Source organism: Argentina anserina, chromosome 4 (genome assembly GCF_933775445.1).
Source record: "Argentina anserina chromosome 4, drPotAnse1.1, whole genome shotgun sequence".
Taxonomy (NCBI): domain Eukaryota; kingdom Viridiplantae; phylum Streptophyta; class Magnoliopsida; order Rosales; family Rosaceae; genus Argentina; species Argentina anserina.
The window spans coordinates 18,761,212-18,776,737 of record NC_065875.1 but is presented as its reverse complement, the minus strand read 5'-3'; the positions used below and the strand labels follow the sequence as shown (position 1 = coordinate 18,776,737).

The window sequence follows — 15,526 nt, the reverse complement described above, 5'->3', positions numbered from 1 at the left end:
ACAAGGACTGAAAAATTGCAGCAGAAATAAAAGTACTCAACATAGCAAATAATCATTTCTCAAATTTGAATATTGTCTAGGTATAAGTACTGAAATCTTTAGTAGAATGGAAGCTTACAAGAGTTTATAGCATAATGCCTGCCAAAACTGGTGTTAGGAGAATCAGGAGGAAGCTGTAGATGGTCCTCTTTATACTTGATTGTCATAAGACAAAGCCCTTGAGGTGGAGCCAACCGGGCATATTTAGCTAGCTCCCTTCGATCTCGTGTTGCCAGTATCTTGGGTACAATGTCAGGGGGAACTGCCTCCCTTCCAATTTGAAGTAGCAGAGCAGTCTGCGTTATAGAAAAAAGAAGTGCTTATAGTTGTATTGACAATCATTTTGATCAGATATATGATGAAAAGGACAGTGCTAAAACAATAGATTGAGATGAAGCTGGTGGGGATAAGTACCATGTTCCGGACTTGTCTATACAAGAATCCCGAGCCTTCCACTTCAAGCTGTAAAAGAGCTCCCTAAATAGTGATGGAGTGAATGATTAATTTTGTTGATAAGTAAACTGGAAGAAAGCACAGGACCTAAACTGGTAAGATGATTACAGAAATGCATAATGGACAGAATATAACTGAATAATCATCAATAAACAGTTGCAACACCTAAAGTTCAAGTATTGTGGCCGAGGGTTGAATATTACCATTTGAACAATATCACAACGGAATATATCCTTTACTGGATCTCGTACTCGCTCCTTCTGGGATGTATTCACAAAAGCAGAGAAATCATGCCTTCCAATAAAATACTTTGCAGCTTCTCTCATGACAGCAGGGTTTAATTTATGAGCACTATGGTAAGCATTGTGACGCTGAAACGGGTCCATGAATGTGTCATTATATATTCTGTAATGATACACCTTCCTTTGGGCAGAAAAACGAGCATGGAATTCAGGCACTGCAGGGCTAATTTCCCTAACACGGATATCCTCCGGAAGATTACCATTGAGAGCTGCATGAATGCTTTCTATTCTGTCGTAGTTGAACGGTGTGACAAAGTGTGCTACCTGAAATCTGAAATGATAGTTAGTCTGTGAAATGCGGGTGCATATCCTTGTTGAAGCTTGAAGAAAGCAAGAAACCTATTCAGACCTGACCCCAAGCATGCACACCCTTATCTGTCCTACTTGCACCAACCAAATGAAGATCCTTCCTTTCTAACTTGGTTGCTTCCATTAGAGTTTTCTCCACATAGCGCTGAATGGTAGGTGATGAACTCTGATATTGCCATCCTGAAATATTCATACAGATGTTGAATATTGTAGAAAATTGAACCTCAATTGCTAAAATCATCACTATTATATCCAAATGGGTATCTTCAAAACTCATACTGAGACCAACAACAACCTCCATTGCTAAAATCATTTGTGAAGGCATATTATGAAACAGCACTCAAGCACATTACCTGAAGAGCTAATTTTTTCACCTGAAACATTCACTCAGGAATTGAAGAAAGTGTACAAAGTTAAAGCTTAAAACTTTCCAACACTATTTCATTCTTCATCGAAATATTCAACATAAACTCATATTAAGAGCAAACAACCACCTCCATTTCTATGCTCATTCATAGTCCATAGTGGCATTGTATCAAACACCATTGACGCACATTTCCTAGTTGAGCTAACTTCCAATACAACCCAGAAGAAAAAGAAACCCACTTTCATTCAATATAACTATATAAGCAATTTAAGTTCACCACTCTGAATCAAGAATTTGGTTCCAACTTCCAAGCAAACATCTTTATCAGCAAAACCCAAAAGCAGCCATAATTAACTAAGCAAAGCACATCAGAATTTGACAGCTAAAGGAGGTAAAGCTCAGATATTTAATAGAAAAAGACGAAGAAGAACCTGCATAACGGGTACCGTCGTAAGCTAGAACCAAACGCCACTTAAACCCATCAACCTTCATCACCAAATTGTCTCCATCCTTAGTGTTCTGCTCCAAAACTAACCCCATCAGTTTACAACATAAGAATTTCAACAATGTGAGAACACAAGATAAACATTACCGAGGTAATATAGGGAGTTGGAAGAGAAAGAGTTCGGTTAAGGTTTGCGACTAATACAGTTGAGCTACTCATCTTCTAAACTCTCCATTCAAAACCCACAAACGCTCGTCTTGCAAAATGAAGACAGGGTGCCCCGATTTGTGGACAAAGTTGATAAAAACGGTGCGTTCTGCAGCTTGAGCTCAAGTACTTCCCACCTTCGGCAAATTGAAGGTGAAAACTGAAAAGTGAAAGTCCTTTGGATGACGCCGATGCTTTGCACAACATTTTTGGTGGTTTGTAGTTTGTACCAATTGCCTCATTTGGTCATTACTCATTTGGATGTATCAACACTTTTTGTAAGTTCGATGAAAAACAATGCGGATAGTGAAATTTAGGCATCTTTAAATTGTTGAGATTTAAATCATATATGTATTTTTTTTAATCATGTCAGTCTCTAACATGTTTCAAAGTAATAGTACAAAATAAGTCGGAAAAAGGACATCTATGAGCATTACTGGAAGTGTATCGAACCACACACATCATAATCCACATCTGACATTTGTACACTAGTTAATTTTCGTGAGTGTTCGAGTACATTTTGTTTTGTGTCGATAAACGCTTAAAAAACAATATACCGGGATCATTCCCATTATTTTCAAATCCAATTTGGATTAGTAAAGTGTTTTCAAGGATCAAACTGAAAAGCTTGTGAAATAATCTTCACTCAGGATCTCAGGGTCGGTCATAAACTGAAATTTACTCTACCTAAAGCGGCAGGCCCACGTTGATTTCATAGGGGTCCACTTCACGTTGGCTACACAACAAATCTTAACTAATCTACACCTTCCGAATCCTCATAGCTCCACAATCACCGTCAAATCAAACTATCCACAACAACCTAGCTACATCTACAGCCGTTTAAAAACTCAAGTAAAAAACGTTAACAGCTCAAGACACGGGTGCACCGTAACTAATCTACACTTAATCACACAGAGAACCAAGTCAAAAGCTAGTGTAAAATCTTTGGCGTCCTTCTCCGCCAAACACCTCAACACAGAAAAAAAAAACTGAAGGAAGTGAAGGGCCTCGTGTAGATTGACCAACCCAATTCATCTCAGTCTGGCTTCAAGGTTCGATTTTTCGCTTCCCCCCAATTAAATCTAGGGTCTACTTCTATACTAGTTTGCCTTTTTCTCTTCTTTTCAATTAGGGTTCGTGTTTATTTGCCTTCTGAAATAATTGGCTCAATACAAAAGAATTGATTTTGACAATTGGGAGTTGCTTGAATTAAACTCATTGATTTAAAATTCAGAATTTTGTTGTTATTGTTGATGCTAATTATGAACTGGGTTTGTGTGATTATGGAATTCGGGAGCTAAAGTTTGGAACTTTGGGACTAGTTTTGGTGAATGTGGTTGGAATTTTGTGTGTTGTTAAGTGTAGGAATCAGCTTGGTTCTGTGACTTTGGTTTCGTTATGTTTTCGGGTTGATAAAGATTGTGCATTTGTGTTTTGGGTGAGTAGGCCATGGCTGCAAAGAAGGTTATTGCTATATGTCAGTCGGGAGGAGACTTTGTGACTGATAAGGATGGGAATTTATCGTACTGTGGTGGAGACGCATATGCGATTGACATTGATCAGCAGACGCTGCTGAGTGATTTTAAGTCGGAAATAGCAGAGATGTTTAGCTGTAATGCTGATACATTGTCGCTTAAGTATTTTCTTCCGGGGAATAAGAAGACTCTGATTACGATTTCTAAAGACAAGGACTTGCAGCGGATGGTCAATTTCCTGGGGGACTCAGTCAGTGCTGATGTGTATGTGATATCAGAGGAAACTGCTGCTCGGAATACATCCAACATGCCTGCTAGTAGGTAGTTTTTGCTTTGTTCATTTAATTTCTCGCTCTTTTAATATTTTGTTTTCTGTTTGCTTCACTGGATGCGTGACTCCTGAGGGTTAGATTTGGTTCACAATCACACAGAGGCCATGTTTATGCAGTTATGCTTACATGTCATTGAATTATTAGCCAATTCGACATTTGCACGCCTCTTTGTATTACATTGTGAATGAGACCATACTGTGCTTATTTTCACAAAAATAGCATTTCACAGAATGACATGTATGCTGCATGTGTTTGGCGAAAATTTCTCATGGAACATCTAACTATGTAGGTCAAGCAGGACAACTGTATCAGAAGCTGTAGTTCCTGTTTCTGAGCAGCTTGGGATTATTGATGTGCCAGTTGACACTAGCATTGCCTTCGATCAAATGGATACAAAACCCGACCATGAAATTCCCATGTGTTCTGTGTTTCCTAGTTCTTCCCATGATAAGCATCAAAAGGCTGCACAACAGTGGGAAAACACCATAACAGGAGTAGACCAACGGTTTAATAGTTTCAGTGAATTCAGAGAAGCGTTGCATAAGTATTCAATTGCACATGGGTTTGCTTATAGATATAAGAAGAATGACAGTCATCGTGTCACCGTGAAATGCAAATCCCAAGGTTGTCCCTGGAGGATATATGCATCAAGGTTGGCCACCACACAGTTGATTTGTATCAAGAAGATGAATACTGATCATACATGTGAAGGGGCCGCTGTGAAAGCTGGATATCGCGCAACTAGAGGTTGGGTGGGAAGTATCATAAAGGAGAAATTAAAAGTTTCCCCAAACTACAAGCCAAAGGATATAGCAGATGACATCAAGCGAGAGTATGGCATTCAGTTGAACTATTCTCAGGCATGGCGTGCGAAAGAGATTGCAAGGGAGCAGCTTCAAGGTTCCTATAAAGAGGCCTATAATCAGTTGCCATATTTTTGTGAGAAGATAAAGGAAACGAATCCGGGGAGTGTTGCTACGTTTGCCACCAAGGAAGATTCAAGCTTCCATCGGTTCTTTGTATCTTTCCATGCATCAATTTCAGGTTTCCAACAAGGTTGTCGCCCTCTCCTTTTCCTTGATAGCACTCCTTTGAACTCAAAATATCAAGGGGATTTGTTGTCAGCAACAGCTGCAGATGGTGATGATGGTATTTTTCCAGTAGCATTTGCTGTTGTGGATGCTGAGACTAGTGAAAACTGGCATTGGTTCTTATTAGAACTGAAATCTGTAGTGTCATTGACGCAGCCAATTACATTTGTCGCAGATTTCCAGAATGGTTTGAAAGAGTCATTGGCGGATGTATTTGATAAATGCTATCACTGCTTTTGTTTGAGGCATCTTGCTGAGAAACTTAACAAGGACGTGAAGGGGCAATTTTCTCATGAGGCAAGACGGTTTTTGATTAATGATTTTTATTCTGCTGCTTATGCACCTAAACTGGAGGAGTTCCAGCGTAGTGCTGCAAATATAAAAAGTATATCACCCGATGCATACGATTGGGTTGTACAAAGTGGACCAGAGCACTGGGCTAATGCCTTCAATTTAGGAGCCAGGTACAACCATATGACTTCAAACTTTGGACAGCAATTCTATAGTTGGGTATCAGAGGCACATGAGTTGCCAATTACACAGATGATTGATGCGTTACGAGGTAAGATGATGGAAACAATTTATTCTCGGAGAGTGGAGTCCAACCAATGGGTGACAAGATTAACACCATCTAAGGAGGAAAAGCTTCAACAAGAAACAGAAAACGCTCGATCACTTCAAGTGTTACTCTCACACGGTAGCACATTTGAGGTTCGTGGAGACTCTGTTGATACTGTTGATATCGACCATTGGAATTGTTCCTGTAAGGGATGGCAACTTACTGGTCTGCCTTGCTGCCATGCCATTGCTGTCTTTGAATGCATTGCTAGGAGCTCATATGATTACTGCTCCAGATACTTCACAGTCGAGAGTTACCGTTTAACATATGCAGAATCTATCAACCCTGTTCCAAATGTAGACAGACCACTAGCAATCTCAGGTGGTGAATCAAGTCAGGCAGTAGCAGGGGTTACCGTTACCCCTCCGCCTACCAAACGGCCGCCAGGGCGGCCAAAGCTGAAGTCAGCCGAAACTATAGACATAATAAAACGCCAGCTCCAGTGCAGCAAGTGCAAGGGCCTTGGCCACAATAAGAAGACATGTAAAGATCCTAATGTTGTTTTAGAACTGCCGGGGTAGGTTTGCTTCAGCTTTCATCCTGTGTATATTTTTGACATTTTTTAAACTGTAGATTATAAGTTTCAAGCTTAAGATAATTAAGAAGCTTCATTTTGGTTATAGAACACATTTTGCAGTCAAGCCATTTATATCATGATCTATTTGATCTAGCAATTTGAATTGTTCTTGAGCTTCCTTACTCAGTCTTTTCTCTTTATGTGAAGTAATTACTTGTTGCAGGGGTTATTAATTTACTTCTCAGTAACCTACTTGGTAAAAGGTTAAAACCGACATTGGTCGGTTTGTACTTGATAAGATTACTCAAAAGCAAGCTGATACGGTGTACGGAGTGGGAAGTGCAAAAGCAGAGATTGGTGTTCCATTGATGAAGAGACACGATAACGTTGAGTTCTGGAACCCAGAACCGACTCTAATGTGTCATGCTACACGTGGCGTACTCGTAGATCGTCAGACATTCTGCTTCTGCCACCTTGTGTTCCACCTGTCCTTTTAAACCTTACCATGCACCCTCCAGTTTCTTCTTAAAACCCCAACACCATCATCCATTTTCATCTCACCATTTTACAGTTCGACATCTTCTCCATTATACAAACTCTCTTCCATATTTGGAACTCTAATACACTCTGGTGTGATTTGTAGTGGTTACGTGCTAGTGTGATCATGGCTTCAAACAGATCTTATTACATGGTGATGTTGGTTATAGCGGTGGCGGTTATGCTGGCCAGCCTCTGCAGCCGTTCCGCGGTTGGTCACATGCCGTCGACGGAAGAAGAAGGCCGAGACTTTGAGGAGTTTCAGGACAGGACGGGAAAGGTGAAGGTGGTGGTGGGGGAGGAGAAAGGTGGTAAAGAAGGCACAGAGTCGTGGACTGAATGGGCCAAGGAGAAAATTGGGTTGAAGCACGATGAGCATGATGATGATAGAATGACCGAGAAAGCTTCTGATACTGCCAAGAAGACCAAGGACACTGCCTCTGGTATGTACGCTCAACATTGCTTAATTATAATTGGTTGTTTTGAAAAAATATTACTGTGGTCAACTCATGTTCAATTGGTTATGCTGATTAGTTTAGAATTGTAGTTTGTGTTTTATAACTAATTTATCTTGGATAATTTTGAGTAATTAGTAAGCAGGCAATGTAGGTAGAGTAGAATGCGGTACGATACTGAGTAAAAATGTTGTTATAAGCTGTTTTGTAAGTATTGTGGCTAAAATCTGCATAATAATGGTCAGGAGCAGGGCAATACACAACAGAGAAGGCCAGAGAGGCGGCAGAGAAGGCGGGCGAGATGAAAGATACAGCTGCAGAGAAAGCTGGTAAGACGGATGGTGCAGTTAAGGAGAAGGCAGGTGAGACTACGGAGTATGCAAAAGACAAAGCTTATGATATCACGAATGCAGCAAAGGAGAAAACATATGAAACGGCAAATGCAGCAAAAGAGGAGGCCTATGACACTGCAAAAGAGGCAAAGGACAAGAGTTTCGGGATTACAAATGCAGCTAAAGAGAAGGCCTCTAAGACTGCCGAGAAGACTAATGACGCAAAGGAAAAGGCGAAACAAGAAGCAGAGGAGTTGAAGGAGAAGGCATATGAGACCGCACATTCGGCAAAGGACAAGGCTTATGAAGCTGCAAAAACAGGCGAGGACAAGACTTATGAGACCACGGAGGGAGCTAAAGACAAGGCCTATGAGGCAGCGAAAGCGGCTAAAGACAAGACTTATGAGAAAACAAATGCAGCAAAACAGAAGGCGGCCAATGCTGCAGAGTGGGCAAATGAGGCAAAGGAAAGAGCAAAGCAAGAGGCAGAGGAGTTGAGGGAGAAGGCTTATGAAATAAATTCTCAAAACCACAAAGTAGCAAAAGATAAGGCCGGAAAGGCTGCAGAGAAGGCAGGTGAGGTGAAGGAAAATGTGAAGGGAAGGGCTCATGAGACTGCAGATACGGTAGAAGACAAGACATATGATACCTCAAAATCTGCTAAAGAAACAGCGTCGAGGACTACAGAGAGAGCTGGTGAGGGTACAGAAAGAGCAAAACAAAAGACACAGGAGGCAAGAGAGGCAACAAAACAGAAGCAGGAAGAAGCAGAGGAGCATGCAAGTTGGGCTGCCGAGAAAGCAGAGGAGGGTCTTGAAGCGGCAAAGAAGAAAGCTGAGGAGACCGTGAAGTCCGCTAAGGATACCATTTCTGATGCTACTAAGCAACAATCAGATAAGAAGATAAAGAAGACACTATCTGGCCGAGGACGCGATGAAGAGCTATGAACCACATGATAGCCACCCCATGCTGTTGTTTGTAGTCGGATTCCTGATTTTACAAGTTTGCTTCTGCTGTACAGCACTGTAGTTGGCTTGTGTTATTGTGTTTGGTGTTTGTATGATTACAGTTTTCCTGAATTTGTGACAGCTTAATCTATCAGTTATGATTTTGCAAATTGGGTTGTGTCATACATAATTTACACCTCTTCATTTGGTTGTCAAGTTACCCAATTTCTGATACAAACAATAGGAGTGTGTTATCTGAAGCTGGATAGGCTAATTATTTCATGTAACTTCAGAATGCAATGTTGCTTGATCTGCATTCTGCATTCTGCACATCACTTTAAGAACAACTGGGTCCAATTACATACTCCTATGGGCCATTTCTTGGGTATGTTATGCACTTGGGGTCCATGCAGCTGTGGTGGATATCTTGACAGTAGTTGGCTTGTGTTATTGTGTTTGGTGTTTTACAGTTTTCCTGAATTTGTGACAGCTTAATCTATCAGTTGTGATTTTGCAAATTGGGTTGTGTCATACATAATTTACACCTCTTAATTTGATTGTCAAGTTACCCAATTTCTGATACAAACAATAGGAGTGTGTTATCTGAAGCTGGATAGGCTAATTATTTCATGTAACTTCAGAATGCAATGTTGCTTGATCTGCATTCTGCATTCTGCACATCCCTTTAAGAACAACTGGGTCCAATTACATACTCCTTTGGGCCATTTCTTGGTTATGTTATGCACTTCGGGTCCATGCAGCTGTGGTGGATATCTTGACAATTGGTTTGATGTGGAATTGGGATTAGGACAGCGAGATCATGACAATTTTTGGAGTAAGACTATCAACTGAAGAAAGGGTGTAAAGGACTAGAAAGATTTGCGATTGTAGACTACATATTGTACGCCATGATTAGATGAATAGCGACATCGGATGACCCTCATGACAGATTGACAGTGAACTATGATAAATGAAAGTATTGGCATATATTTGCCCAGCCAAAATGGCCTTTCAAGATTTGAGCCTTTCCTTTTTTCAGCAATCTGCATGCATGTGACAATCTTGAGGTGCATCACTGCCGAATGTGCACCACATATATGCAAAATGTTTTGACTTATGATCGCCTTTCTAATCTAGAGAACCGAAAGTTAGTGTTAAGTTGTGAGACACAATTATTTTGATCATCAAACCACGCAAAACTTAAAATGAACAATATGTACGACATGAATGAATGTTAACCTAACTCATGAACCCCGTGTTTGGTATATGAAATTAGTAGAACAAAATGTTGTAGAGTGTAGTGTATGATTTAATTACTTGTAGTTGAAGCAAGGACGTTATTCAGGCTTTCCAATAAGGGTCCAAAACTATATCACGAAGAAGATGGAAATCATAAAGCATAAATAATTTTGTTCTTATTCCATTCATTGCATGCCGAGTCGTGCAGAATAGGATGTTTTGCCATACATGTATTATTATATATATAAACGACAGGCAAAAGACGCATGCAAGGAGAAGGAAAATGTAATTTGGAACAATGCAGTATGTGGTGTCCTTCCTCCAGTGAAGATGTAATTAGCAAACGGGTCCCTTTCTTTCTGATATTCTGATCGAGGCAAGAGTTGCCTTCTCTATCTTCTCAAAAAAAAAAAAAAAAAAAGAGTTGCTTTCTCTACTGGTACTCTAGTTTCATAGTTTTGCTCCAAACCAAAAGACCATGGTAGGAAAATTGAGAACTTATTAATTGTGGTCCTCAGATTCTATTGAAAAACAATGACAATACGTTAATTGGGAAGAGAACAACTATAGCGCATGTTCTTCTAACAGAGAAGAAAGAAGAAGAACAATGGCGACATTTGAGAGATTTGATTGTCTACTCTACTTGATCGATTGAACTAAAGAGCTTTTTTGTTCAGAGTTTTTAGTGGATGAATTAACTATGATCTAGAAAGACATGGTAGGTTAAGGAAGGCAGCAATAGGATTGTCCACTTGTTCTTAATCAGTATCATGATGGAATCATCTCGCCTAATTAACCTTTCAAAGGCTTCAAAAGCTGGCTCATGAACATAATTCTTCATGCCATTATCGCATATCACTAATTTTACTCGAGATCGAATTCTTCGAGGGGCCGTCTGCAATAAATAGAAACATATCTAAATTGCAATACAATGCACTTGAAATAATTAGATAGGCATCCACACCATAATTAAATAGGCAACCACATACGTATCAGTATGTAAAATCCTGTACGAGTGTTCTTTCAACAACTTAGGGTCTGTAGAACTATAATTATACATAAAAATTAGTCATATCAAGATTTAATGTGACATAAAGAACGAATAAGATTATGAAGTGAATGGATTAGAACAAGGATTAGGCCATATATAGAGGCAAGCAACAACTCTTATCCGGCCACTCGTTCATCCTAAACGATCCGTAGCTAAAGAAGGGAACAAAACATAACATTAGATGCAATTAGCCCTGATATATTTATGTTATACAAAGACAAACACTGTGTTAGCCCTTAAAAGTGATTTCTGAAATGGATTAGAACAAGGATGAGGCCATAGAGCAAATCAATCTCTTATCCGTACATCCTAAACGATATGTAGCTAAAGAGAGGAACAATAACATACATCATAATTAGCCATCATAACATGATACAATAATGTGTAAAGATTCTAAAAGCGATCTCGCAATAGATTAGAACAAGAACTAAGCCATAGAACAAAGCAACTAGTAGCAACATATGGCACTTTTATATGTCCACCATGTCATATCATAATTATTTCTTTCACAAGATGTTAGGCAAAAAATAAAATAATTGAGATTTTTGAACGGTATCATGGAGTACATGTAACCTCTAATTTAGGCAACATTATTTTGGACATAAAGTCATGGAGAAGGGACCCTAGGTTCTAATCATTGAGAGGAACTTATTGTGTATCCACATGTATTTGGAGTCTTTGCAAGCAAAGGTGGATTACCTCGAGGTATTTTTGGATCCAGAAAAGTTTGGATATTTTTGTGTCAAATGGGGCGGAGTGTACGCATAAGACACGCTAATATTGCATGGTTTGAATTTTCAATGATTTAGACTATAAAATTTTGTATGCACAGCGTGAATAATATACGACACAATATTAGTCATACAAAATAATTTATATTCATGGCCCATCATGTATGTATAATTTTTTTTAATTTAGGTCGTTCAAACTGTATGTGAAAATACATACCGTGCATCTAAAGATATTCTGGTTTTAGACCTTAGAAAACAAAACAAAAAAATCTTTAATTATCCCTTGTCTCTTGATAAATTAACTTCTTCTCTCTTTTTTTTTTTTGAAGAAAAAGGGGGATGGATTGTATAGTATAACTATAGTCTTGTATATGTAGTCGATCATATTACTCTTCCTATGATAATGCTATGGTCATGGCTACCTAACCATATATGCCCTCAAGCAATTAAGTATATATTCTAGATGAAAATAAAAAATAGAAGTTGAAAAATTCTTCTATGATAAGGTATTTCTAATTTTAATCGCGAAGTGATTAAAGTAGAGAGTTTAGAAAATTCATTCGATCTGTTGCTTTTTCCAGACCAAATTATGTCATTCATGTAACACTGTCTTAGGGGTACACATCAATTGGCTAGCTTACTGCGTTGTTGACTTGTTGTGCGCAACCAAGCTTTAACCCAAAAAAAATCAGTAGGCCGATTTCCGGAAACACAAAACCGTCTTCTTTGTTGGTGCATCAAACTGACGTATTTATTATCTATCGTTAAGTTTTGGTTTGGGGCTGAGAACGATATATTTTTAGAACTTAACAACGTAATAAGGCATCGATGCTTCTGCACTAACATTTCCAAGTATCTTCATCATCATAACTATTATGCCAAGTTTCAACTAACCGCATGCAGTAGATGATCGAGAGAACATACTATGATGAAAATCAGGCGGCTTCATGAAGTCAATTGCTCGGATCCATAATCGAGTTTTAAGGTGCATGTAAAAAATGATAGTCTTAATATTATTATAGAATTGGAGACAATATGCCATTATGATACGCCCACAAACTTATATTTGCTTGATAACAAGAGAAGATATATTGCTTGTTGAAACATTCCAAGCATAGCTCTTACAAAAAAGTCCCCTTTACCATAATACTTGTCCCTCTCGCAAGCAATGGACGGTCAAAACATGTCAAATGACAGCATCATCTGTAGATGTATAACATGTTTAGTTCCTTCCGGTTTACATCATTCATTAATCATTCTTACATGTTAACGTCAATGCTTCAAAATTTTGACAAAACAACAATAACAAAGGCTAGCTATACACACGAAGAACAGAAATGACGCCACTGCTTGACCAAACACAACAAGATTAATTAGTATAGTTGGTAATCCTTAAAGGCTTTTAGTGTAATCGTTTTACCATAGCTATTATATTACATATCATTATGTAAATACGATAAAACTATAAGAGGGCGTGGTAACTATGGTTAGAAATTAAACAGCTTGGAGACTGTAGCATAAAGAAGATGTAGATTGATTGGTTACCTAAAAAAAAAATTTGAGGTAAAAACTAAGTACAAAAGGGCCTAGCTAGCCAGCATTATTAATTAGTGGTGATCATGATGTTAATTAATTTCCAGCTAGTGGCGTAAGTACAATGTTAACATCTCCGGCCATAAAGCTAAGTTCTTATAATATTCGCATGATATTACTATATATTTCCTAATGATGAGTTCCAGTGCGTTATATATCCTCATTAGAAAGGCTTCACACAATTAGGAATTATATATGCAGACAACTTCAAGAAATAAAATGAAGTCGGTTCTAGTTATACCATAAATCCATATACATGTCCTTCCCGCAAGCAATGAACGGCAAAATATGTCAACGTACATGACAACATCACCTATAGTATGTTATCCGTATCATCTCTTTACTTCCTTCCTTTTAACATCGTTCAATCGATCTACCTTTCGGTATGAATTTCACAACATTAATATATGAAACCAAACACAACGAGATTAATGTGTTATTTCTTCGTGACACCTACCGCTATTAACTTATTATATACACGTGTAATTCGTGTAATTCGTTGTGTATCTTAAAAAGTTTGGCTATCTTAAAAAGACTTTTCGTGTAATTCGTTGCTTTACCAATTACCATAGATATCTTTATTGCTATTGTTATCTTGTGTATAAACGAATGATAATAGTCATCGTTAAAATTGTGGTTAGAAATCAAATAGCTTGGACTGTGATGCATGAGGGAGATGGAGATGTCTTGATTGATAGGTACCTTTTGAAAAAATGTGGCAAAAACTAAGCAAGTAAGAGGACATACTTTGTGTTTTACATTATATGTGAATTCCAGAACGGCGTATAAGGATTAGTGTAGTAAATCAATCATCTTCAAGGGACACATGATTCTAAGCTCGGTGATCATCTCCGGCCATAAAAGCTAAGCTCTTTTTTTCTTTTTTCTTTTTGAGAAAAGGAAATATATTTTTCACCAAACAAGATTACAATTACAAAAAGAAAACTCAGTGGTGGAATAAAATTTCACACACTCCATCCAACTAACACTACTAGTCACATAACTATTATAAGAAGTAATAGACATGAGACAGAAGACCCAACTTTGAACCAATTAAGACTTATTCTAGAAATAGTCGATAACTTACTCGTCGTTAATCTCAAAAAGAGAACCGCTCCAATAATATCACATATCAAAACCTCCAACATATTTGTAGAGACAAACTCCCAATTACATTGATACCCAAAAATAAAACCGACCTTTAAATAATCATTGAAAATGACATGCACCATAAACATGTGCACTCAACGACACAATTGACTCTCAAACCGACCGACACCCAAAACCCATCTCACTTTGAGGAGGGACAACAAAACCAAAAAAATAAAACCTAAATAGACCAAGGCCAAATGACCTATGCCACCTAAACTGACCCTAACCCAGGCTCAAATGAGCCCAGCCCCCTGCAAGAACCAGAAGAAAACGAGACAGCCCCGAAGTCCATCTGGCCAGCCTCCCTTCGTTCGGCCACATCGTTGCCACCACGTCGTCAAACAGCCGCCCCCGCCAGAAAAGCACTACTCGAAACCATGACACGACGAGACAACCACCTGCAAAAATTCAACCTTGCGACAGATACATCGGCTCCGACCTAGAAAAAAACCAAGGTAGGAGAACGAAGCACCATGTCTCCCCATCACTGTGCACCGCTTCGACCCATCTCAAACCACCACAGAGATTTGATCAGCGCCATGTGACGCCTGGCTAGGAAGCTAACATGCAGGTAGGTCACGAATCTCACATCGCCTGCAGAAGAGTGGAAGTTGGGCTTATATGAGCATGGTCAGCTTCTCATAGTGAGACGCGTTTTGGGGTGCTACCTCAAGAGCAAAACCGCGCAGGTCAGTGGACCCAAAGCGGACAATATCTCAGCTATGTGGGTTGAGTTGTTACATATGGTATCAGCATGTTCGCGGCCGGAAGTGTGCGACGATGTTGTCGGCCTCTTAAGGGGGTGGATTGTGACGCATGGCTAGGAAGCTAGCAGACAGGTAGATCACGGATCTCACATCACCTGCGGGAGAGTGGAAATTGTGTTTATATAAATATGGTCAGGTTCTCATAATGAGACGCATTTTGGGGTGCTAACTCAAGAGCAAAACCGTACAGGACAATGGACCCAAAGCTAAGTTCTTGTTATATCAGCTCGTTTATAATTTTTCCTACTAAAGTGTAGTATCATTTTTTTTAACCGATGTAGTCTATCATATGATATCATTGGTATTTGGTAAGAGAAGATTGTGATCACACAACAAAGACCATATCTTATTGTGAATTTTCTATAGTCAACTAAGATGATATGTCCAATTGTGAGTATGGATCACATTGTCATACAATTAATCACGTTATTATCGAAAAAACGGAAACCTTAACTCGAGAACCAAATTCAAGAGAGGGGAGATCACAATACAAAAGAGAGAAGTAGAAAGCCAACACGTTATAAAAGGGAAGAAAAATAAACCTAAAGATAATTCAATTCGTATCT

General features: G+C 38.9%; 3 protein-coding genes across 4 annotated transcripts; 2 read left to right on the top strand and 1 right to left on the bottom strand.

Annotated features, from left to right (window-relative positions):
* Positions 1 to 80: 80 nt before the first annotated feature.
* On the bottom strand, positions 81 to 2,203 carry LOC126791644 (uncharacterized). Its single transcript, XM_050518120.1, has 6 exons — positions 2,063 to 2,203; positions 1,902 to 1,989; positions 1,144 to 1,283; positions 696 to 1,058; positions 454 to 516; positions 81 to 335 (listed from the first exon to the last, which is right to left on the bottom strand). The coding sequence occupies exons 1-6, from the start codon at positions 2,132 to 2,134 to the stop codon at positions 99 to 101; spliced, it is 963 nt and encodes a 320-aa protein (XP_050374077.1). The 5' UTR covers positions 2,135 to 2,203; the 3' UTR covers positions 81 to 98.
* Positions 2,204 to 3,078: 875 nt separating this feature from the next.
* Positions 3,079 to 6,545, top strand: LOC126792833 (uncharacterized). Of its 2 annotated transcripts, XM_050519311.1 has the most exons (4): positions 3,079 to 3,174; positions 3,569 to 3,918; positions 4,219 to 6,156; positions 6,380 to 6,545. In XM_050519311.1, the coding sequence occupies exons 2-4, from the start codon at positions 3,572 to 3,574 to the stop codon at positions 6,387 to 6,389; spliced, it is 2,295 nt and encodes a 764-aa protein (XP_050375268.1). In that variant the 5' UTR covers positions 3,079 to 3,174; positions 3,569 to 3,571; the 3' UTR covers positions 6,390 to 6,545. The 2 variants fall into 2 exon arrangements, with proteins under 2 accessions (XP_050375268.1, XP_050375269.1); XM_050519312.1 differs by lacking the exon at positions 3,079 to 3,174 and having other exon boundaries at positions 3,770 to 3,914.
* Positions 6,546 to 6,702: 157 nt separating this feature from the next.
* LOC126792835 (late embryogenesis abundant protein D-29) lies at positions 6,703 to 8,606 on the top strand. The gene is made up of 2 exons (XM_050519313.1): positions 6,703 to 7,136; positions 7,394 to 8,606. Exons 1-2 carry the CDS (start codon positions 6,821 to 6,823, stop codon positions 8,425 to 8,427), a joined length of 1,350 nt encoding a protein of 449 aa, XP_050375270.1. The 5' UTR covers positions 6,703 to 6,820; the 3' UTR covers positions 8,428 to 8,606.
* The last annotated feature ends 6,920 nt before the right edge of the window (positions 8,607 to 15,526 follow it).

Excerpts from the sequence above, each read along its gene's own strand:
- LOC126792833 (XM_050519311.1), top strand. The coding sequence starts at position 3,572 with ATGGCTGCAAAGAAGGTTATTGCTATATGTCAGTCGGGAGGAGACTTT. Across the intron at positions 3,919-4,218 it reads TCCAACATGCCTGCTAGTAG|GTCAAGCAGGACAACTGTAT; the intron begins GTAGTTTTTGCT and ends CTAACTATGTAG.
- LOC126792835 (XM_050519313.1), top strand. The coding sequence starts at position 6,821 with ATGGCTTCAAACAGATCTTATTACATGGTGATGTTGGTTATAGCGGTG. Across the intron at positions 7,137-7,393 it reads GACCAAGGACACTGCCTCTG|GAGCAGGGCAATACACAACA; the intron begins GTATGTACGCTC and ends AATAATGGTCAG.
- LOC126791644 (XM_050518120.1), bottom strand. The coding sequence starts at position 2,134 with ATGAGTAGCTCAACTGTATTAGTCGCAAACCTTAACCGAACTCTTTCT. Across the intron at positions 1,059-1,143 it reads GTGTGCATGCTTGGGGTCAG|GTAGCACACTTTGTCACACC; the intron begins GTCTGAATAGGT and ends TTCAGATTTCAG. Across the intron at positions 336-453 it reads ATAGACAAGTCCGGAACATG|ACTGCTCTGCTACTTCAAAT; the intron begins GTACTTATCCCC and ends TCTATAACGCAG.